This window comes from Cetorhinus maximus, chromosome 11, assembly GCF_964194155.1.
Source record: "Cetorhinus maximus chromosome 11, sCetMax3.hap1.1, whole genome shotgun sequence".
Lineage (NCBI taxonomy): Eukaryota > Metazoa > Chordata > Chondrichthyes > Lamniformes > Cetorhinidae > Cetorhinus > Cetorhinus maximus.
In genome coordinates this window covers 54,573,793-54,598,476 of record NC_135889.1, presented here as the reverse complement: position 1 = coordinate 54,598,476, position 24,684 = coordinate 54,573,793, and the positions used below count along the sequence as shown (strand labels likewise).

The 24,684-nt window shown below is 41.1% G+C and overlaps 1 protein-coding gene across 2 annotated transcripts in view; it reads right to left on the bottom strand.

Moving 5' to 3' along the window:
• The window catches only part of cwc22 (CWC22 spliceosome associated protein), a 110,456-nt gene that overhangs the window by 34,047 nt on the left and 51,725 nt on the right, over positions 1–24,684 (bottom strand). For both annotated transcript variants that reach the window (XM_078551943.1, XM_078551944.1), the window contains exons 8-14: positions 23,937–24,105; positions 23,747–23,800; positions 16,558–16,693; positions 16,265–16,471; positions 15,031–15,093; positions 14,524–14,640; positions 10,639–10,723 (exon numbers count right to left, since the gene is read on the bottom strand). In XM_078551943.1, coding sequence (XP_078408069.1) covers positions 10,639–10,723; positions 14,524–14,640; positions 15,031–15,093; positions 16,265–16,471; positions 16,558–16,693; positions 23,747–23,800; positions 23,937–24,105 — 831 coding nt within the window. The remainder of the gene's footprint in view (positions 1–10,638; positions 10,724–14,523; positions 14,641–15,030; positions 15,094–16,264; positions 16,472–16,557; positions 16,694–23,746; positions 23,801–23,936; positions 24,106–24,684) is intronic.

The window sequence follows — 24,684 nt, the reverse complement described above, 5'->3', positions numbered from 1 at the left end:
TTGCTAAGTGGAATTGGAGAGCTGAGAATTGCAGTGGAATCATACAACACAGAAACGAGGCAGCCTGTCGGCCGATTAAGTTTGCGCTTGTGTTTCCCTCCACAAACCTGATCTCATTGCACATTCTAACAGTGTAGAATAGAAATTGAGTGTCCCTTGATTTTGGTGACTATTGAAGATTTGAGCCTCCTCATTATTGTTTCACTGAACAGTGCAAACAATCACTAATTGCCATATCATAACTTCATAATCTTGAAGTTAGTCTAATTATCTTGAACTTTAACCCTTCCAACTCCAGTGAAGAGTCTTAATATCTCAAGTTGCTCAACCAGGCAACAATCCCTTATTCTTGCCAACAACCTAGTGATTTTTCCTCATTGCTTTGAAATGCTTCCTATACACAGTACTTCAGCAGGATAATTAAGGTCTTCTACAAGTTTTTTGTTCTATGCCTTTACATGCAAAAATCAAGAATTCTATTACCTTTTTGGTCTTTCCTATTGCGCTACCACCTTTAATGACCTGTCTAATCAAGACCACTCAGCTGATATACTCGATTAGAACTGTCGCATTTTGAAAACAAAAGTGCAATTGCGCTGCAAGAAGGAATTCAACACTGAGGTAATATTAGTGCTGTATATTGCATGCCAGGATGGATGCAGTAACAATACTCATGAAGCTCAATACTGTCCAGGACAGAGGAACCTACTTGATCAGTACCTCCAATAATCAATTTGATTTTCAACCCCTGCACCACTGGTTTGCGCGTGATTCAGGGTGTGCCAAGTTTACTTTGACAGTACCACTACCCCAAGAACCAATGCTGCACATGTATGTCAACATCATGTCCAAGTTCTCCACCAAGTCATATATCATTCCTCTGTCAACCATGGGCCAGAATCCTGCAATTCTCCAACACGACTGTAGTAGTACCATCACTGAAGGACAGTAGAGATTCAAGGACAAGGCCCGCTTTCATAGTACGGACAACTAAAAAATTGGCCTTTGCCAGCATCGTCCAACCAAAAACGTAAAAGTATTTTCATAGGAAATAACAGCACACGCTGTTTCACTAAAAACTCCTCAGCTGGGCTATATTCCTTAGCTGTCGAGGATACCAAACAGATAATTTTTAAAAAAGTTTTGGATAGGTATTCTGGAACTTGGATTCATTTGCTTGGGGTTTGAGGTTTGGGTGACCAAAGTTTTCAGAATATTTCCTCAAGAGGTAAATTAAGTTGGGTTGAGTCAGCCACAGGATGTCACTGGTGGAAAGACAAAACTCGTAGAGCCAATTCTCATTCCATACTCCAGGTTCTTCATCTGACAACTATCTAAATAGATAGCCAAGAAAAACTTCAGATTATATAACAAACTGGGATAACGAGGGTGGTTTAATAATTAGTTTTTGACAATATTGTGGTGTCAGTGTTTCAAAAGTACCTTGTGATTGATACCAATAAAATAACAAATTTGACACTCTGCATCAACAAAAAAGGCATCCAGCGCCCAGCCAGTACCAGTCAATAGTCAAATATCTCTAGTCTTTACTATACTGACAATGAAAAGGGAAGGGAAGCATAGCTAATTCTTGGTAAATACCACAGTTCAGGAAGAAATAGTCTGGTGGATGAATAAAATGTCACAATTAACAGAGCGTTACAATTTCATTCTGTGATTTTAACACTTAACTGAGAAATTCTAAATATGAACAGCAAGTTGGTTCTTAGAGATTACATTTCATTTCCTATCAGGTTTGCAAGAATTCAAGATAAAGTGGAAATAAGTTAAACTGCAGGCAATTCAACAAGATTTCAAATACAAATGGCAAGTGCAATCAATTAAAATATATTGTTTTAAGTGAAAGAAAATAGTATCTTGGGGACCTGTGCATCAGCAATCAAGGGCAAAAATCTGAATGACAGAGATCTTTTAATTCAAGCCCATTTAGCTTTCCAAACTAAATAAGTTATTGGCATGCCTCAGAGCAACTTAGTTTGTTTGCTCTTTAGTGCAAGAACAGAAAGTGATTTGTTTCTCCAAGGTGGTTCCAATTCCAAGCATTAATGACTTTAGTACTTGACAGAGTTCCCCTAAACTTGACAAAATTTTCTATACCCATGTTGCCTTATTGCGCAGGTTAACTATTCACTCGTGTTCTTAGGTGACCCAATTTATCTATTGACATGGTAACTTAACTAAACAATTGGAGGCTTTTTCCTCATTTCCCGATCTCCAGTCGTAATATTTATTTATAGCAATATACATTTATTTCAGTAATTTCTACTTCAGTAATGCAAAAAATCATGCACAAATTAACTCTTAACTAGCACGTCTAAATTTTGGTTACGCCCCGCAGCAGGCTTGCACTCCTTCAGCTTCAAAATGGGTGATTTAATTGTAACCAGCCCTCTGAATATTTAAAACCTGAAATTTTAAATAGAGTCTCAAGAAATCTGCATTGATCATCTTCATGTTTTTACCTTTTATTAATAATGACGGGTGAGTTTGACCATAAACTAAATAAATATTTTCCCCAGCTGGTTACAGTAATCTATAAGTATTTAGACATGTGCCAAGAGGTTTGCTTTTGCCATACTGCACCGAGTGCAACAGCATAACTTAGTAGGCTGCGCCACTCAAAGCAGGGTGAATCTTCAAATGGCATTTGCAGCATAGTGGCAGCATTACATAATAACCAACAAATACAATAACGAAACTAAAGGGGCACTGAGCAACCAACTATATGCATGCTGTCTCCCTTTGAACAGAACCCCAGGTTTTAGTCATCTGCAATTACGATTACAAACATAATCTTGTTCAATCTGGAAAAGTGAATGACATAAGGTATAATCTCCCACAAACTGCAGCATACATTCTTTTCATCCATGAAGAATGAACAAGTGTCATAATTTGCATAAATGTTTGCTAATAAGTTTGCATTGGTGAGGCCACATCTGGAGTACTGTGTACAGTACTGGCTTCCTTATTTAAGGAAGGATGAGTACGTGTGTTGGAAGCACTTCAGAAAAGGTTTACTAAACTACTACCTGGATTGGGCAGGTTGTCGTATAAGGTTGGTCTGGCTAGGCTTGTATCTGCTGGAGTTTAGAAGAGTTAAGAGGCAATTTGATTGAAACATATAAGATCCTGAGGGGTCTTGACAGGGTGGATGTGGAGAGGATACTTCCTTTCGTGGAAGAATCTAGTACTAGGGGCCACAGTTTAATAGTAAGGGGTCATCCAATAAGGACAGAGATGAGGAGAATTTTTTTCTCAGAGGGTTGAGAGTCTTTGGAACGCTCTTCCTCACAAGGTGGTGGAAGCAGAGCCTTTGGTTATTTTTAAGGCAGAGCTAGATAGATTCTTGATAAGCAAGGTGGTGGGGGTAGGTGGGAATGTGGGGGTGAGGCTACAAACAGATCAGCCATGATCTTGTTGAATGGCAGAGCAGGCTCGGAGGGCCGAGTGGCCTACTCCTGCTCCTAATTTATATGTATACTCATCTGTATGTATGTACATAATAAAAGCAAAGGCAATTATTTAATGAATTCAAAGTATGGAATCTGGCAGCCACAGGAGGCGGTCATTTGACCTGTTGTGCCTGTCTGTGCCAAGAACTGCCCAATTTGCTCCAAAACTCAAGCATTTTCAGCATAACGTTGGAAATTAGTTCTCTTCAAGGACATGTCCAATTGTCTTTTGAAAGTTCCAGTGGAATCTGATTCTACCATTCTTTCAGCTGGTATGTTCAGGTCTTAACATACGTATGTGAAAACATTTCCTCTCGACTACTTGGTTTACGTATTCAATGGCCCTATTTACAAAGCAATGCATCCGGCATGCTTTAACTACTGTACCATCTTGCCACGCCTCCTTCAAAGACAAGGTCCCTCTGCTCTTGCAATCCCTTCAAAATAGTTACATTCAGATTATACAGGTTCTCAATGTTGATTCTCATAAGCTTCATCACTTCACGCCTCTCCGCATTAAAATGCATCTGTCTTGTGTCTGCCCATTTTACATCCTCCTGTTATGATATGGCAGGTGATGCGTGCTAGGCAGGCCAAATTCACAAGGGAAACTGGGCCACGTTATCACAACGGCTTTGCAATTTCTATTTATTACGAGAAGATTTGTGCACTGATTTCAGAAGTAATGAGGCCACTAACACCTTTAGAAATTAAAAAAATTAAATTAAAACATTTATGAACAGAAAAGGAAATATCTATGAATGTAATTTATATGGATTTCTCTGCAAATTCATTGCAAAGGATGTTCAATGGCATTGGGGCACAGCAAAATGACCAGCTTTCAGTCGCATCAAACAATTAGTGACGACAACATTGTAATTTCTCAGCACTGGCGTTAATGATGAGGTCACCCTGCAGTGTGATGCCAGTGAGGCAGGACTTGGATTAACCCTCACGCAACAAGAGCCATCTGTTGCATTGGCATCCAGGCCGGTAACACAAAATTAACACTACTACACACAGGCTGAGAAAGTGTGCCTGGCTATTGTCTTTACTTGCAAGCATTTTAATCAGTACCTGCTTGGGGGAGACAGTGACAATAGAGTCTGACCACAAGCCACTTCAAAGCATCTTTCTCAAACCACTTCAACACGTAGGGGGGAGGTGATGGCCTAGTGGTATTGTAGCTGAACTTGTTCAAATCCCGCCACGGCAGATGGTGGAATTTGAATTCATTAAAAATCTGGAATTAAAAGTCTAATGATGACCATGAAACCAATGTTGATTGTTCTAAAAATCCATCTGGTTCACTAATGTCCTTTAGGGAAGGAAGTCTGCTGTCCTTACCTGGTCTGGCCTACATGTGACTCCAGGCCCGGCCTACATGTGACTCCAGGCCCACAGCAGTGTGGTTGGCTCTTAAATGCCCTCTGAGCAAGGGCAATTAGGGATGGGTAATAAATGCTGGCCTAGCCCTGAATGAATAACAAAAATTGCTCCAAAGCATCTGATAAGGATGCAGCGATATCATTTGGAAGTTGTTATTGACCCTGCTGAGGTTATTACAGCTGAGTTATTTAGCTGAGGGAAACTTTAAACAACTGTCACAACCCATAATTTTAAGTGTTATGTTCGAGATGCAACTCTGAATTCAGAAATCAGACCACCCAGTTCTCAAAATTTTACATTAAACTAAATGAAACATTTTATTAATTTACACAGGTTAAAATATATATACACATGGCTTCAAATTACTACTATCATAACTTTTAACAAATTCCCAAACTAATCTCCATTAAGGCAACAGCAACCCATAGGCTTAACCAAACACCAGGCAAAGCATTTTCACCGTACGAATTCAAAATGAGTTTCTTTTCACTTTGGTTCCTGTGGAGACAGTTGGCGGCTTACAGCTGCTTTTGATCTCACATTGTCTCTGCTCTACACACACAAAACTTAAGTTATACCTAGCACCGCTCATTGAATGTAAATTCTCATTGTATCACCAGCCTCTTTGAACTCCACCTTTTAGCAATAAAATCCCTTTCATAGTACCAATTTTATTAGTAATACAAACATATTGCTTGGTATCTGCTAGGTAGGCGGTAGTTTTCACCCCACTTCTTGAATGCTCTATTCAAAAAATGCAAATACACTCTCTTACACATCAAAGCTAGTACACAAAGCACTAGCTGGCTTTAATCCAATTAAGCCACACCCACAGACTAAACTTCTATTTTAAAGAAAAATATTTTCTAATAATGTATACATCAATAGCTTCATGACAATGTGAAGTTCAAGCAGGGGAAGTGAATGTACATTGCCAACATCTTGTCAAGAACTGCACTCCTTTAGAAGAAAGTTGCTGATGCTAGTATGCAGTGTGAAATCTTCCAGGTTCAACAGCAAGTAACAGCACATCATGCTCTAGAAGTCATCAGCCCAGCAGACATTGAATCGAACAGCTAAGTGTCTTTCTTAGATCAAGCAAACTACACGATGAGATGCAACTTTCCAAGTGCTGCAGGAAGTAGTAATGAAAAGATGGCTGGAAACCATCAAGGACACATCTACTGTTATGCCTAATACTCTCCTATATGGGGATGAAGTGATTGCCCAAGATGGCATCTTGTACAAAGGAGCTAGAGTCATCGTCCCGAAGGAGATGGGGAAAGAGATGCAATTGCACATTCATGCAAGCCAGCAAAGAATTCAATCTAGTCTGAGGAAGGCAAGAGAAAAGTGTTCTAGTGGCCAAACATGAGCAATGAGATCAAGGACCACATCAGTCAGTGCTTGTATTGAACATCAAGCTAAGCATGCTAAAGATTTGCTCATGACTCAACATCCCAGACAGACCATGGATAGTTTGGTAAAAACAAAAAGCTAAAAGCTACTGCGGATGCTGGAAATCCAAACAAAAACAGAATTACCTGGAAAAACTCAGCAGGTCTGGCAGCATCGGTGGAGAAGAAATCAGTTAACGTTTCGAGCCTTCACGACCCTTCGGCAGAACTGAAGCATAGTTAGGAGAAAGGAGAAATATAAGCTGGTTTAAGGTGGGGGGGGGGGGGGAAGAGAGAGAAGTTGAGGGTGTGGTGATTGTGGAGATAAGCAAGCAGTGATAGGAGCAGATAATCAAAAGATGTCACAGACAAAAGGATCAAAGAGGTGTTGAAGGTGGTGATATTTGTCTAAGAAAAGTGCTAATTAAGAATGGAAGACAGGACACTCAAAGTACAGCTCTAGTGGGGGTGGGGTGGAAAGACTGACAAGGTTTTAGTTTTAGATTTAAAAATAATGGAAATAGGTGGGGAAAGAAGAATCTATATAAATTATTGAAAAAAAGGGGAGGGGGGAGAAACGGGGTGGGGATGGGGGGAGGGGGAGTTTAAGATCTAAAGTTGTTGAATTCAATATTCAGCCCGGAAGGCTGTAAAGTGCCTAGTCGGAAGATGAGGTGCTGTTCCTCCAGTTTGCGTTGGGCTTCACTGGAACAATGCAGCAAGCCAAGGACAGACATGTGGGCAAGAGAACAGGGTGGAGTGTTAAAATGGCAAGCGACAGGGAGGTTTGGGTCTTTCTTGCGGACAGACCGCAGGTGTTCTGCAAAGCGGTCGCCCAGTTTGCGTTTGGTCTCTCCAATGTAGAGGAGACCGCATTGGGAGCAACGAATGCAGTAGACTAAGTTAGGGGAAATGCAAGTGAAATGCTGCTTCACTTGAAAGGAGTGTTTGGGCCCTTGGACGGTGAGGAGAGAGGAAGTGAAGGGGCAGGTGTTGCATCTTCCGCGTGGGCATGGGGAGGTGCCATAGGTGGGGGTTGAGGAGTAGGGGGTAGTTTGGAGTTGATCTCTTCACTTTCTTTGGAACAGATATCTCGTCACCATTGACTACTATTCAGGCTACTGGGAGTTAGACAAGCTGACATCAACAATCGCTAGTGAGATCGTAGAATTCTTGAAAGTACATTTCAGTCATTATTTGATGAACAACAGTGGCCCTCAGTTCACAAGTGAAGAATTCAATCGCTTGACAAATGTTTAGGAAATTTAGTACTGGACATCATCTCCAGTCAAATGGAAAAGGCTGAGGCAAATTGCCAAAGGAATCATCAAACAATAGAGCAGATACAGCACAGATGTGTACAAGGCAATCTTAGAGTGGAGAAACACACCTACTGAGGGCATGGAAAGTAGTCCAGCTCAGCGACTAATGTCATGCTGTACCCAAACTACTCTTCCAATAGTTGACACACTGCTGAAGTTGGAAGTGGGAACAGGCAAGACTGACAAAATCAAAGTGAAATGACAGAACGCCAAATTTTACATTGATAAAACAGCCAAATCATTGCCAGAGTTGAGAATTGGAGAACCAGTCAGAATGCAAACATTCAATACTCTCAACAAAAATCAGCCTACTTGGCAACTTGGGACCTGTGTAGAGAAGCTGTCACCTTGATCGTACACGATGAAAATGGACGACCAAATATATCGTAACAGCATATATATACGTACAAGTGGTGGGAAGCTGGTCCATCACAGCAGACAGCTGATGAGGAATGAGAGTTCACCAGCCGTACAAGGAACTGAAAGACCATCAGTCTCAGAAGTCAACCATTCCCCCACAAAGGCAACGGATCAGCAGCAACAATTACTATAGCAGCAACATTCCTTAGAGAGGAATCACCACCCCAGGAGCAAGCAGACACCAAACGAACAGCCACTAACAACCAGCATGTGAACCATTAGAAAACTTCAATGCTTTAAGGATTGTGTGTGAAATGTGTGTGGGGGCAGATGAAGTGGGTCAGATTAGAATGACCAGTTTTCCGTACATGCATGCTGATTTTTATCATAGACCATGTATGTAACTGACTTGCAACTGCAAATGATAGTGTATGCAGGGTGTTTTCTTTTAAGAAAGGGGGCAATGTTTGGAGAAGTGCCATAGGCTTGCATAGTCAAATGACCTCTGATGTCATCCTTGCTGTATAAAGACTTGCGAGCAGAAGCCCTTTCATCCACCACTTGGAACATCTAGGATACAGGGACATAACCTTGCCAGGCCAAGAAAGAAGTTAGAAAACACTTCTTTATGCAAAGGGTCATGTAAGTGTGGAATTAATTTTAAATCTGTGATCGAGAGAGTTTTACTCACCATATGTGTAAAAAGGCATGGGGCCAAGAAACCTGGATGTATTTAAGACACAGATCAGCCATGATATCACTGAGTTGCACAACAGCCTCAGCGGGATGAATAGGAACAGCAGTAGGCCATGGACTAAAATACATTTCAAGGTCTTCCTCAAGGTAAACCAGTACAATCAGTTTTACTCTTGGTCAACAATTGCACTCTCATTTCTCAATTAGAAGGTTGTAGGTCAAAGCCTGGCTGCAGAGACCCAAATACAGAATCTAGGTCAGCACTTCACTGCAAGTGGTAGGTACTCTTTTTTTTCCAACGAGATGTTGACTGAAATCCAATTTCCATCTGCCCTCTCAAGTGGCATTAAAGATTCCACTGTATTATTTGCATGAGACTAGGGAGTTCTCCGGCGTTCTGGCCAACATTCATGCTTCAACCACGCCATGTGACTACACCACAAAATAATTCTTTGGTTTTAAAAAGCAGCTAGGACAAAGCATGATATAAATCCTCTCTTTCAGCATCATGCTATGCCACAAACTCGTGGAAATCATGCTTGTGCTCCATTTGATTCATAACTTCAGTCATGCCAAGCAGAAACTAAGCATTTCCCTGAAAATAAATATCAAAAAGCACTTCACTACAGGAAAAAAAGAGCAAATTGCCAGCAGGCTGTTTTAGTACATGTCGTGAGAGTCACTTGTAGGGAAGGCATAGCAGGAACTTTGGGACAGGTCACCCACGACCAACTACTGATGGTACATGATGTGGGAGAGACTCAATTGTGAGAAAAAAAACCATAAAGAGCAACATCACAACAAAGTTTTCTCAACTGATTCAGTAGTTTCAAAGTGCTCACTCACTTCAGTTGGGAAAGACAATTAAATTATCCTATCTTTTTGATCAGAGATGGGTACAAGTATGGGCAAACCAAGAGACCAGCAATACTGCAGAAACATATCTATTTGTCTATGCACAAAAAAGAGATGATCTCAAAGAGATGTGCAGCATAGTTGCCGAAAGCCATGGAGAAGTTTAATTTTTTCCACAAGCAGATTTGGGATTGGTTTAGCTGGGGGTTATAAAAAACGGACGTGCTTTACTTCCTAAAAAGATAAAATTGGCACATATAATCGCATTCAAGTAATAACTTCAACAACAATGCTTATACCTAGTTCTTTCATATATAATCCTGTGACATGTGCTTAAAGGAGTCTTTCAAAGATGCCTGTTAAATCTCTAGCCTTTCTCCTCCTTGTGTAGCACATTCTGACATAGAAATAAGATACTTTCTCTTTCAATCAGATGTTAAAAAAGCATCGTCATACTACTTTCTTTTTAAAACTCCATCAGTTAATGTATTCTCCAATTAAATTATTTCCAAAACATCAAAACCGAAATCTTGCAGAAATATGATGCAGAATATATCATCTTCCTTGTAACTTTTTTTGTCCCATTACGATCTGCGTATTCTCTTCACCCATTGGCATGTTGAATTATTTTTATCTCTAGTTATTTAAGCTATTAAGTTCAGCAACCGGTACTAAATTTATGAAATAAAATCAACAAAAGAACACCAAATTCTGTGACTATATATCACAGTCAAGGAAGTAACTAATAGAATTAGGCAGAAAGGTGAATAAATCCATAACCCAAACTCTGGCAGGCAAACTCATATGGTATATATTTTTTGACTAGGTAAATGTCCTTCTGGTTAAAAACAAAACCAACTTCATGAGAATATTAGGAATCCTGCATTTTCTCTAAACATTACAATTTGAGGTCATCAGCTCAGCCCAACTCAAACAAAGTTCTAAATTACTCATTTCATACCTTAACGTTTCATTGTACATAACCTAAATCTTAAAGCATTGTACAACAGTATGCAACAACACTGCAGGCAAAAGATATGGCTGAGGTTTTTAAGATTTGTTTTAAATGAATTTGTTTTCTATGATTCGATTCCATGAAAAGTGTTTTCAAGTTAATATTTTAGAAGCATTGAAACATTTCCTTACCTTGATTGGATAGCAAGATAAATGGTACGACGAAATGAAACCAGATTTACTTCAGTTTTGTCATGTATAGTTAGTTTCTTTTCCCCTAAAATAAAGTGGAATAATTTCAATTCATCTTTAAATTTAAAAAAAAATCCATAAGAAATAAAATTACCAAGCTAAACTGTTGGTGCATTATTCTGCCATTCTTTGAACCAGACCCAGAGCAACACAATCAGCATTTTAGCTTTGGTGCAACTTAGACGCTGGTGTGAAATGACATTGTTAAAACTCCACAAATGCATTGCATACTCAGGTAATGTGCCAGGAGCATGACATTAACTCCTTTCAACAAAGTTTCTATTGAATGAAAATAATTGACTAATTGGCTGTTCTCCTTGACAAACAAGCAGTTAATGAAAAAGTGTTACAATTGAGCAGTGTATCAGATTATGTTTTGGGGCTGTAACTTTAAATTTATGGTAAATGAACAAGGTCATGTGACCTGTTCTGCAGTCTGCCTGATAGTAAACTTGGGTGACTTGGCTTTTTTTATTCATTCATGGGATTTGAGCGTCACTGGCTAGGCCAGCATTAATTGCCCTTGGGATGATGGTGGTGGTGAGTTGCCTTCTTGAACCACTGTAGTCCTTGTGATGTAGGTACGTCTACAGTGCTATTAGGGAGGGAGTTCCAGGGTTTTGACCCAGCGACAGTGAAGGAATGGCAATATATTTCCAAGTCAGGGTGGTGAGTGGCTTGGAGGGGAACTTCCAGGTGGTGGTGTTCTCATGTGTCTGCTGCCCTTGCCCTTTTAGATGGTAATGGTTGTGGGTTTGGAAGGTGCTATCTAAGGAGGCTTGGTGAGTTCCTGCAGTGCATCTTGTAGATGGCACGCACTGCTGACACTGTGTGTCAGTGGTGGAGGGAGTGAATGTTTGTGGATGGGGTGCCAATCAAGCAGGCTGCTTTGTCCTGGATGGTGTTGTTGGAGCTGCACTCATCCAGGCAAGTGGAGAGTATTCCATCACTCTCCTGACTTGTGCCTTGTAGATGGTGGACAGGCTTTGTGGAGTCAGGAGGTGAGTTACTCGCCACAGGATTCCTAGCCTCTGACCTGCTCTTGCAGCCACAGTATTTAAGTGGCTAGTCTAGTACAGTTTCTGGTCAAAGGAAGAGAAGGTGGTGCAAGACTTTTACACTTGGAGACAATAGCAACAGTGTCTGAGTCTGACATGAGTAGAATGAGTTCCCCAAAGTCCCCAGAAAGGTGCCCTTGGTATTAGATTGTAAACAGTTGCACTGTAAACTATCCATTAACTCATTAAGATGAAAGGGAGTTGGGATCAAAAGGTAGCAAAAGTAGCATCAAATTAGCATTTCGACCTGGGTGCAAGGCTAATGTGTTTCACGTTGCCATTGGAAAGGGGGTGGGGGAAGCCACTTTTGAGATCAGGTTACAAGTTTCCCTACAAATCAGTGAATATCACAGATAGACAAGGGTTTGTGTAGTCAGCAGAGAGAAAGGGCTGTTTGACTTGGCGAACTACCACAGCTGGATGCATGAAGAAGATGGTCTCTAGCTGAAGAGGTGCATCCTGTAGCTATCTAAAGGTTGTGGGAAATGCGTCTTGGCATGTCAAGGGGGAAGAATAATCAACAGAACAACTTTACTGCTGGTGTTTGATTTAAGGAACTCTCCAAAAACTGAGAAAAATGCCTGAAGGCATTACAATCAAAGTTACCACTCGGTGAAAAGGGGATACAGGAACCCACTGGAAGCTGAGAACAACTGTGGACTGTTTGCTATAAGGACTGTAATTCCTTTGAGAGTACGATGTGTGATAAGCATGAAGTGGGAATGTTCCTTTCTGTATTTTAAAGTATAAGTTGCTTATAAAAAGGAAAGAGTATTTAGACAGCAGTGCTTTTTTTTTTAAAAGTCATTTGTTGCAGTAAAAGTTTTAAAATGTAAAATCTTGCCATGACATTTTCTCAACTATTAACTAGAAATTCCAAGTTTCTTTTTAAACATTATTGGTCTCCACAGAGATCATGACAAATGGTAAGATTTAGATGCAATACATAAATGAGTAGAATTTATATTCTAGCATGCAACTGAAAACAAAAAGCATGCCATGTTATCCCTGGTAGTTTGTAAAGTTCTCTCCATTGAATAGCTAATTTATGAAGTTGGTAGGCTCTCACCTTAGAAGAGATTTTTTCCTTCCTCTCTGTCTGATTTCCAATCTAAATTCTTCTAGTTTAACATCTTGTCCCTACAGAGAGGTAGCCAAAGGCTTCAGGCTCCAACATTTCCCTATCTCTTTGTGCTTGGCAATTGGTCATGAAAGCTTCCAAACAATCCCACTATTGTCCTCTTCAGCATGGACTCCTGGCAGCTACCTACCACGAGGCTCAAATGAATGAAGCCATTCTAGCATTGTGTGCAAAGATTGCTTGGATGCTTTAATGAATCCCATTGTTCGAAGCTCATGTGTTATGCGAGAAACACAATTTCGCCCGCCGCTTTATTGAATCTAATCCAGATTCCCGAAAGCCTGTCTCCTCCATAAATTTAACCTCTTGTGAACAGAACTTAATAGCCAAGACTTAATTTAAATGAACTAAAATCTTTTGCCAGTCAAAAGATCAAAAATCTCAATGTGTAACAACAAAGTTCTTTGGATAAAGAAAATGAAACTGAGACTTAAAGGAGGCATATGAAAACTGCAAGGTTAACAATACAAAATAATAAAAAAGTGAATACAAATAAGAACAAAAAAACAAGATTAGAACAGTTAAGGCTAGTAGCTAATAGAAAATGAATAGTAAATAGTAAACAGGATTTTCTAAGCACAACAAATAAAAGAATTGTTAAATAAAAGACAGGGCCAATGTCACATTCTGGGTAAATTTTCCATTGCTAAACAGGTTTGGAATAAGTCATGTTTAAACGTTATATGTTCTTAAAAAAAAATTGGTTGCAGGAATTGAACATCAAAAGGCAAACAAGCAAGTTTGTGGAATATCAACATGAAGTATTTCCTACAGTTAAATGGAGCAATTTGTTGTTCATCCAAGGCTTGTCTGACACAAGCAGTTGGACAAAATTGCATGAAAGAGTCAAGAGAAGTGATTGAGAGATCAAGCTGATAACTGTCAGCAAACGAGAGGAAGCCGACCCTATGCCTTCAACTGTTGTGACTGAAGGACAGCAAGTAGTTCAGGAGAAAATGGATGCCAAGGATACGTGTCAGCAAAACCTTAATTCCTGCTACCTCTACCAATGAGGAGGACAAGAGCGGCAGCCACTAGCTCCAAGTGGCACAACATTCTCATTCTAAAATATTGTTTCCTAAATTGCAACAGTGGCTACTTTCAAAGAACTTATTTGGCTGCAAAGCATTTTGGGACAACCTAAAAGGTACTATGTAAATGAAAGTCTTTGTTTTCCTCTTTTTCATCTTTGCTGGGTTAATATCTTGGAATTCCCAATCTAGCACGATCTTGGGAACTCCACTTGCCAACGACTGAAGCGATTCAAGGGAAAGGCTGAACATCACTTCCAAAAGCAACTAGAGATGGGAAATAAAATGTAGCTTTGCCGGCAACACCAACACTTGGAAAACCAACTTGAAAAACATGGCAAGATCATCTTTTTCTGATAAGGGCAATATTTTAAGAGGGTTCCATAAAATCTGAATTCATAGATACTTCATGATAACTAGTAAAAAAGATTATTGCAATATTAAATGCCAAAACTCAAATCCATGTAATCATGCTGTAACCTACTGCAACAAATATTTAAGTTATAAAGTTATCATTTTAGTGTAATAGAAATATAATATTTGTACAATGAAGTTCAAAACCTGCAATGTTGAAATTAAGGAGGAAAAACCACACCTTCTTCCTCATCGCCATCCTCATCATTGTCATTATCACTATCATCATCATCATCATCATCACCACCAGCTTCTTCATCACCAGACGCAGAGTCACTGCTACCTTCATCAAGGATTTCTGTGTGGAAGGTAGTTATAATAACCATTAAATTTATAGTGTTAATCAGCAATGCATATGATTTTTATTCTCCTTTCCAGCCACTTTGGACCATTATTTCCAGCAGCAGTTATTCAGTTTAAATAAAATACAACCCAAGGAAATGATGGTCAACATGTAAGGAACAAGTATATGGTATATTGAAAATAAGAGTAATTCTGAAATCTTGAAACAAAATTTCAACTGATCTGGTATCTGGTGAGAGTTCAAGAACTTACTGGATAAAAGTTAACTGAGCTGCTTTTATGCCTTCACTCCTCACACATACCGCTATTGAAAGCCAATAAGTAGTAGCTTCTGCTGTACAGTTAGGTTTGAGTCTTTCATTAAATCATGAATTACAAAACTCACCTCTTTTTAGATCTTTGTACTTCTGTTCATTGTCAAGGAAGTCTGAATCCATCTTGAAGACATCTATATTTGAAAGAGATTTCACAGTGAAAATTCATCTAAGTTTTTCAACCACCCAAAAACGATGTGATTGTAATGATGCTCAAGAAATGACAAGTTTGTTAAATAATGAGCCAGGTCATCCAGTCACCTGAGACTGTGGTGCTAGCTGCAATTAAAACTGCGGCTTTGTCTTTTTGTGCTGGAGCTGAAGGGACTTTCTACCCCAGTTGTAGGATGTAGCCATCTGCAAAGACAGTCTTGAGGAGTAGAGGCAAGATACAGAAGCACTGAGGCCACACACACTTTGATGTCAGCAGCACATGGAATGCCCATAAGGTCCAGAAGGCTTATAGTGTTATAGTGAGGTTTTTACCAAGTTCTTAAGCATTTTTAAAAAAAAGTATTTTAATCTTTCGAAACATTTTAATTGTTTTTACGAGTTTGTATAACCTTTAATTTAATGTAAGGAAACATGGGAAAGTCTTGACATGAAAGGGAAAAGGTACTTTAAATGAAATAAAAGGTAAAGTGCATTGGATCTCTAAGTGCATTGCCTTTTTTCACTTACTCAATGGATTATAAGAAGATACCGCTGTTTGCGAAGGCATTTGGGCTCAGAGTGCATTCATTTTTTTATTGATTATCCAATGGATTAAAAGCGGACATAACTGGAGGGTTGGTGCTGGGTCGAGGTGGTTAACAGCTCAAGTATTCTGGAGTCAATTTCTGGGCAAGTTTAGGGTATCTAGCCCAAGTCTACAATGGTGGGGTCAGTGTCGGAAGCATCCATGGAGGGGTCCAGGCAGCGTCTCTGCCCATCGGAAGTTCAAAATTCCCAGTTAAGTACGGCGCATGTACGTGGGTCGGGACTTCATTTGGGTCCCAACACACAACAGCGATGAACATCTGAATGTTTGTCACTAATTCCATCAGATCATCTGGGCCCATGTGCATTTTTGGTAGTTTAGAATGAATCCATATGTATTAGTTTACATTATAATCTAATGTAATCACCACACTGTTCCAAGAAATTATTTTGTATATTACATTAAATATCCACTGTACGAAACTGAACAGGAGAAAATCAAGAGCCAAGGTTCAGCAAACTTGCATAAAAAAATCTTAGCTGTACACACAATAGTTTTCTTTTCAGTTGTTGACAAATTATGGAACTCTTCATTTAAATACATACTTAGCACATCTTCAGGATTATATTCATCTTCCAAAGGAAGCATATGAGTAAATTGATCCTCCTCCTCAACTAGATCAAGACCTTCAGGTATAATGGGGTGATCCTTAAATCCATCTTTTCGAATTGCAAACATCACTTCAATCATGTACTGGACGCGTTTATCAATCTGAGATTCATGAAGGATATTGCGAAGACGTTCAAATATTGCTGCAACAAAAATCAAAGGTTGAGCAAGAAGCAAAATTGGGAGTTAATTATGTTAAAATGCTACATGAGTTCAGCTACACAATTACCATTAATGCCTCGAGGAGAAACCTCTGTTAGCTTCATTCCGCATTCCTTCAGAAAGGCAATTGACACTTCAACACTGTCATCTGTAGGCCGCTCGAGCAATAATGTGAGCATTTCCAAAGAAAGCACTTCATGGGCCTAATTCAGAAGCAATAAACAAATATTTTATGGTATATAATTTTTAAATCTAGCATTTCTGTCGCTTCTTAAAATAATTATTTTCTCTCATGAAATCTTGAACAAAAAAATATAAGATCTTCCTCCACTCCCCCCTTCAAATTTCTTGCCCTTTATGTTGCATCATTACCTGGTCAGTCAGCATACACTACTTTTCCCTTGGGTCAGAAGGCAGTGAACTCAAATGTGCAATTTTCAGTAAGGGGGGTTTAATCCGCAACTAAGGGGATGCACAAGGGTTTTTTGTATTCTTGATATATTTTGGGGAGGCGGTGGTATAGTGGTATTGTCATTGGTTGAGTAATCCAGAGACCACGGGTAATCCATTAAACCATTGTCAATTGTTGTAAAAACCCATCTGGTTCACTAAGGAAATCTGCCATCCTTACCTGGCCTGGCCTACATGTGACTCTTAACTGCCCTCTGAAATGGCCTAGCAAGCCACTCGGTTGTAGCAAACCACTAAAGAAATGTGGATAAAGGATGAAACCGGACGGATGATCCAGCATCAACCTCGGCACCGGAAATTACAACGGCAAACTCAGCCCTGTCGACCCTGCAAAGTCCTCCTTACGAACATCTGGGGGCTTGTGCTATCTCACAGGCTAGTCAAGCAACAGCCTGACATAATCATACTTTCAGAATCATAGTTACAGAACAGGTCCCAGGCACCACCATCACCAACCCTGGGTTTGTGCAGCCCTGTCGGTGGAACTGGAACCAGAGGTGGCGGCGCAGAGGTACTGAGTCAGGAGGGAGTTGCCCTGGGGGCACTCAACATCGACTCCAGAGCCCATGAAGTCTCACAGTATCAAGTCAAACATAAGTAACCTTCTGCTGATTACCATGTACCGTCGCCACCAGTCCCCCACCCACCACTCTCAGCTGTTGAATCAGTACTCCATGTTGAACCGGAGGAAGCACTGGGGGTGGCAAGACACAGATCATTCTCCGAGTGGGAAACTTCAAATGTCCATCACCGAGTGGCTCAGCAGCACCACTACAGGCCAAGCTGGCTGAGCCCTAAAGGACATAGTTACTAGACTGGGTCTGCGGCAGGTGGTAAGGGAACCAACAAGACGGAAAAACATACTTGACCTCATCCTCACCAACCTGCCTGCCGCAGATGCACCTGTCCATGACAGTATTGGGAGGAGTGACTACTACAGTCCTTGCTTAGGCAAATTCCTGTCTTCATATTGAGGATACCCTTCATTGTATTGTGTGGCACTACCGCCATGCTAAATTGGATAGATTTCGAACAGGTCTAGCAACTCAAGACTGGGCAACCATGAGGCACTTTGGGCCATCAGCAGCAGAATTTTACTGAATCACAATCTGTAACCTCATGGTCTGGCATATTCCCCACTCTACCATTACCATCAAGTCAGGGGATAGACCCTGGTTCAATAAGGAGTGCAGGAGGGCATGCCAGAAGCAGCACCAGGCATACCTAAAATGAGGTGCAAGCTGGTGAAGCTACAACACAGGACTACTTGTGTGCCAAACAGCACAAGCAGAAAGCGACAGAGCTAAGCAATTCCATAACCAACAGGTCAGGCCTAAGCTCTGCAGTCCTCCACATCCAGTCATGATTGGTGGTGGACAATTAAAGAACTCAGTGGAGCAGGAGGCTCCACAAAAATCCCCATCCTCAATGATGGGGGAGCTGAACACACCAGTGCAAAAGGCTGAAGCATGTGCAACAATCTTCAGCCAGAAGTGCCGAGTGGATGATCAATCTCAGCCTCCACCTGAAGTCCCCAGCATCACAGATGACAGTCTTGAGCCAATTCGATTCACTCCATGTGATATCAAGAAATGGCTGAAGGCACTGGATATTGCAAAGGCGATGAGCCTTGACAATATTCTGGCAATAGTACTAAAGACTTGTGCTCCAGAACTTACCATGCCCCTAGCCAAGCTGTTCCAGTACAGATACAACACTGGCATCTATCCAGTAATGTGGAAAATTGCCCAAGTATGACGAAAAAAAAACAAGACAAATCCAACCCGGCCAATTACTGCCCCATCAATCTACTCTCGACCATCAGTAAAGAGATGGAAGAGGTCATCAACAGTGCTATCAAGAGACACTTGCTTAGCAATAAACTGCTTACTGACACTCAGTTTGGGTTCCACCACAGTCACTCAGCTCCTCACATTACAGCCTTGGTTCAAACATGGACAAAAGAGCTGAACTCCAGAGGTGAGGTGAGAGTGACTGCCCTTAAGGCAGCATTTGACTGAGTGTGGCATCAGGGAACCCAAGCCAAACTGGAGTCAATGGGAATCAGGGGCAGAACTCTGTGCTGGTTGGAGTCATACCTAGCACCAAGGAAGATGGTTGGGTGGTTGAAGGTCAATCATCTCAGTTCCAGGTCAGCACTCAAGGAGTTCTTCAAGGTAGTCTCCTAGGCCCAACCATCTTCAGCTGCTTCATCAATGACCTTCCTTCCGCTATAAGGTCAGAAGTGGGGACGTTCGCTGATAATTGCACAATATTCAGCACCATTCATGACTCCTCAGATACTGAAGAAGTCCAAGTCCAAATGCAGCAAGACCTGGACAATGTCCAGGCTTGGGCTGACGAGTGGCAAGTAACATTCGTGCCACACAAATGCCAGGCAATGACAATCTCCAACAAGAGAGAATCTAACCACCATCCCTTGACATTTAATGGCATTACCATCGCTGAATCCTCCACTATCAACATCCTGGTAGTTACTGACCAGAAATTGAACTGGACTAGCCACATAAATACTGTGGCTACAAGAGCAGGTCAGAGGCTCAAATTCCTGCAGCAATTAACTCACCTCCTGACTCCCCAAAGCCTACTCGCCATCTACAAGGAACAAGTCAGGAGGTGTGATGGAATATCCTCCACTTGTCTGGATGAGTGCAGCTCCAACAACGCTCAAGAAGCTTGACACCATCCAGGACAAAGCAGTCCACTTGACTGGCACCCCTTCCACGTACATTCACTCCCTCCACCACTGACGCGCAGTGGCAGTAGTGTGTACTATTTACAAGATGCACTGCAGGAGTTCACCAAGCCACCTTAGACAGCAGCTTCCAAACCCACGACCTCCACTATCTCGAAGGACAAGAGCAGCAGATACATGGGAACACCAGCCCTGTAAGTTTCCCTCCAAGCCACTCACCATCCTGACCTGGAAATATATCGCTGTTCCTTCAGTCACTGGGTCAAAATCCTGGAACTCCCTCCCTAACAGCACTGTGGATGTACCTACAACACATGGGCTACAGTAGTTCAAGAAAGCAACTCACCACCACCTCTCAAGGGCAATTAAGGATGGGCAATAAATGCTGGTCTAGCCAGCGATGCCCACGTCCCATGAATGAATAAAAAAAAATGAAGTTGTTTTGTGAAGGTTTTTGATGTAAAACTTTATTGAATGATGTTAACCAAGGAAACTTGGTGATAGGGAGTCTGAAATGGATGCAATGTAATGAGACGATGGGTCCATGTTGAGGGTTGAGAAGTTCCTTTTAACCGAAGCAAAGCCTTGCTATGTGGGCCATCTTGTTCCGTTCAGTTTTAGTGGTCTTCTCCCTTCCTCCCCTCCCAAGGTGGCTTCTGCATCTCAAGAGATAGTGATTGGGGCCTCATTACTGTGAGATTGTGGAGAATGCAGCAAATCACCATCAACATGGGGACTGCTCAGGTTTGGACTTCAGATATTCTCTCTCCTAAGAAATTTAAGCTTTAAGAGACCGGTGGATTGCTTCAGTATTGCCTGTGGCTCCAGAGTTCTTATTGAAGGATTCCTGACCTTGTGTGGTGGGATGGTGCAAAGGGGTCATAATCCAAGCCATAAGTGGAGGGATAGCCCTTGCTGCAGAACAGCCATCTTGCTGTTGGACTCCGGGGCCCTAAAACAGTGGGAGTTGCAGAATGTTGGAGGATAAAACATCACTGTCAGGATGGTGGACGCTCAAGATAAATTCCTTGATGCAGTTTGCAATTGGTGTGCAACCAAGACTGCATTTGTGCTATCAATCCTATTGACGTGGGGAGCCTACAGAGCCATGTGCAAGCAGGGCACCATCAGGAAGGCTCGTATCCTGACATGCCCTTTTATCCTGGCCTTTCCTCCTTAAAGTGAAGACGTTGAACTCTCTCTCCTCATGTAAAGCACCCGGAGCTCCCGGATGCTTGTGTGGTAGTGAATTGTGACGCAATGCTCATGTTGCCAGCTCTCGGTTGCGAGGAGCCACTTGTCAAGAAAAAAAGTTCATCAATGATCTTCACAGTGACTGGAAGGGCCATCTTTATCCTCAGTTGAGGTTCCTGGTCTTTGTAAAGGAGGAGACACATGTCCACCATTCCCTCCTTAGTGAAGCAAAGCCTCCTGAGGTACTGCTCCTGGATCATTGTTAGTTAGAAGTGGTGCACCCAGAAGTGCTTCTCAGGATAGAGCCTTCTATAGAGAGCTCTTCTCCTCCTTCCTTGCAAAGGCTCCCCTCTCTGCCTCCTCCTTTGCCTGTCCTGCTCATGTTGCAATGCAAGTGGTATTTCAAAGACTGCCCCCATACTATCTTTTCTGTGATCAGCAGAAACCTTCAAACTTCTCCAGAAAATCACCACAGTGCTTCTACCAATTTTGCAACTTCAAGAGTGGCCCTTTAACTAGTTCCAGAACCATGCCCATCTTGCTTCCTAATGCTTCTTGTTTTAAACTAAGAAAGATGCTCTCTCTGTACAACCACTGGTCAATTTTAGTACTTGTGCGCCGCACCAGCCTGTTGTGATGTCATGATCTCACTCTTTCAACTTCTTCATGCACATGCAGGTGACACACCTCTGTGCACCACTCGTCACCTCATGCCAATGGGAAGCAGCCCAGCAGTGCTTTAACTCTGGAGGTATGCCCACATAAAGCCTACATGAACAGCTAAAATATAATGAAGGAAAAAAGTGCTTTCCGTGAATAGGTTTAAAGACAAGTAGCAAAGTATTGCTTATTTACAGCAAATACATGCCAATCAAGATACACAAAGAAAACAGATCAACCTGCATTTGTACAGCAATTTTGACATAGCCACTTGTCCCAAAATGCTGCATGATAGGGAAAATAAACATGAAGCAGTGTCGGGAGAACAATGAATAGCCACATGTTTGATCTAGAGTTAGATTGAGAAATTCTTGAAACTGCAGCAAATACAGCATGAAGAGGCTTGACGATGGCTGACAGCTCTGAAGCCAACAGTGGAGCAGAAGAATGATGCATAGAACAGAGTAAAAAGTAGGGAGGGTATGAGGTGGAACTGGGGAAGGTGGCGGTGATCAAGTGCAACAGGGACATGGGCAATTGGTAAATTAAGCTACCACATCAAGGTCCTAATGCAAATTTGTGGGGACAAGGTGAAATGCAAGCAGGATTTTTTTTTAACTCAAAGGATGAGGGCAGGGCTTGTAATGTTATCATTTATTGTCCATGCCCAATTGCATTTGCCAATATGAGGGTGAGCCACATTTTTGAACTGCTGTCCGGGTGGTGAAAGTACTTCCAACTGAGCTGCTAGGTAGAGAGTTCCAGGATCGTGACCCAACATCAATGCAAGAATGATGATGTAGTTCCAAGTTAGATTGGTGTGAGACTTTGGAAAGGAACTTGCAGGCTCCTGCACTTGTCCTTCTAGGTAGTAAAGGTCAGAGGTTGGGGGGGGGAGGGGAGATATTGCCAAAGAAGCTTCAATGAGTTGCTGCGGAGCATCTAGTAGATGGTACACAGTGCAACCATGGTGTGCCAATGATGGAAGGAATGAATATTTAAGGTGGTGGTGAGGTGCCAATCAAGTGAGCTGCTTTGTCCTGTATTGGGTCAAGCTTCTTGAGTGTTCTTGGAGCTGTACTCACCCAGGAAAGTGAAGAGTAATCCAACACACTCTTGACTTAAACCTTGTAGGTGATGGAAAGGCTTTGGGGAGTCAGGAAGTGAGTCACTCACCACAGATTACCCAGCCTCTGCTCTTGCAGCCATAACATTTATGTGGCTGGTCGTGTTAAGTTTCTGGCCACTGATGATATCCCTTGATGTTGGTGGTGGGGTTTGGATAATGAAAATGCAATTAAATGTTTAAGGGTAGGTGGAGAAGGGGAAGAGGGGAAAGTGGTTAGGTTTTCTTATGTTGGACATGGACATCACCTAGAGTTTGTGTGGCATGAATGTTACTTGCTACTTATCAGCCCAAGCCTGGTTGTTGGTCCACATCTTGCTGCACATGGGCACAGACTGCATCATTATCTCTTGAGATAATAAAAGATGAGATGGCTTGCAGATAATAAAGTTCTAATTCAGTTAAAGTTTAGGTATAGCGGAGGCTGAAAGGCCAACGAGGTGCATATTGGAAAATCTGGAGGCGAGGAAGATATGGGTGAGGGCTGAAGTAGCAGATAAGGTAGTGCTAACCTGGTGGAAATGAAACATAAAGGAGGCGCACATATACAGGTATAACAAGGGATTGGATGTGACACTTGAAGCTTGCATCAAAATTTAACAAGATACAAGATATATTTACCAGTAATATAAAATGTTGGATTTCTGGCTTCTGATTTGTCAGTTGAGCTAATCAACAAATTCTCAGCAAATGTAGATTTTAAAAGAAAAGTTACTCCATTTAAAAATATATATAATTTTTGCTGATCTCCAAGACCGAAAATGCAAATTCACACTGGCTTTTTGATTAAAAGCTAATTATTAAGAGCCGCATGAATAATAATTCTACCATCTACTGGCCACCCAGGAAAGAACTGCTTATGCTTCTAAATTAATTAAGAATCTATGAAAAAAAATCATTAAAAAACTCTGTGCATTTTTGTTGGTCAGTACAAAACCAAGTCCCAACTTCCAAGGAAATTCTTCTAGATAATTGCAAGCATGGATGATCATGGACTGGTTTGCAAGCAGCCATTCGAATTGCAAATGGAATTGAACAATTATCTTTACGAAGGCACTGGCAGAAAAAGGAATTTATAGCTGTACTTACAACATTCTGATTAACAAGATGACCTACAAACTTGCAGGCTGAAAGGCACAGTTGCTGAGGGAAAAAAAAAACAAGAGTCATTTTGGTAAACCAATTGAAAAACAAAGCATAATTTGTACTAGATTCATTATAGTTTCTTTCATAACAAAAATATAATTTTTATTTGAAATCAGTAGCAACATTTGCTCACCTTATCATTTCTGCGATAACCTTTACGAAAATTAAGGATCAATCTCTTGAGAATTAGCTCCCCAATTTGAGGGAACTTAGAATTTATAATTGCCACAAGAGCGGCATAAACGTGTGTAAATATGGGAGAAGCAGTCTGTGCCTGTATAACAAACCTAGAAACCAATCCCCTGTACAGAAAAAAAAATACATACGTATTGAGAGGGCATACAGAATTCTTTTGATAGACATATTTTTTGAACATTAGAGGGGGAAATATTTGGAGTATGAAGCCTCATCCCCTCCAAGCTGGTTAGATTCACAACTATCATCAAAAGTTGTAGTATTATTTAATTCAGGTCTTCAGTCAGTAATTTTTTTCCATGTCTTCATTAAGCTCTTTTAATCCATTTTCAGCAAATCAGTTAATGCATTACTAATATAAAAACAGAAAATGCTGAAAATACTTAGGTCAGGTCAGCACGTGTTCTGATGAAAGATCATCAACCTGGAACATTAAATGTTTCTCCCTCCACTGATGTGGCCTGACCTGCCGAGTATTTCCAGCGGTTTCTGATTTTATTTCAGATTTCCAGCATCTGTAGTATTCTGCTTTTGTAGTAACGTATTACTTAGATTTTGTAACCATCACATTCAATGCAAATGCGCAAAAACAGAAACCCTCTCATGCTAATTTACGCCACTGCTATGAGAACATTTGATTTCCTTCAAAAAAAAACATTCATTAACTGAATTTTTAGTTTTGGGGC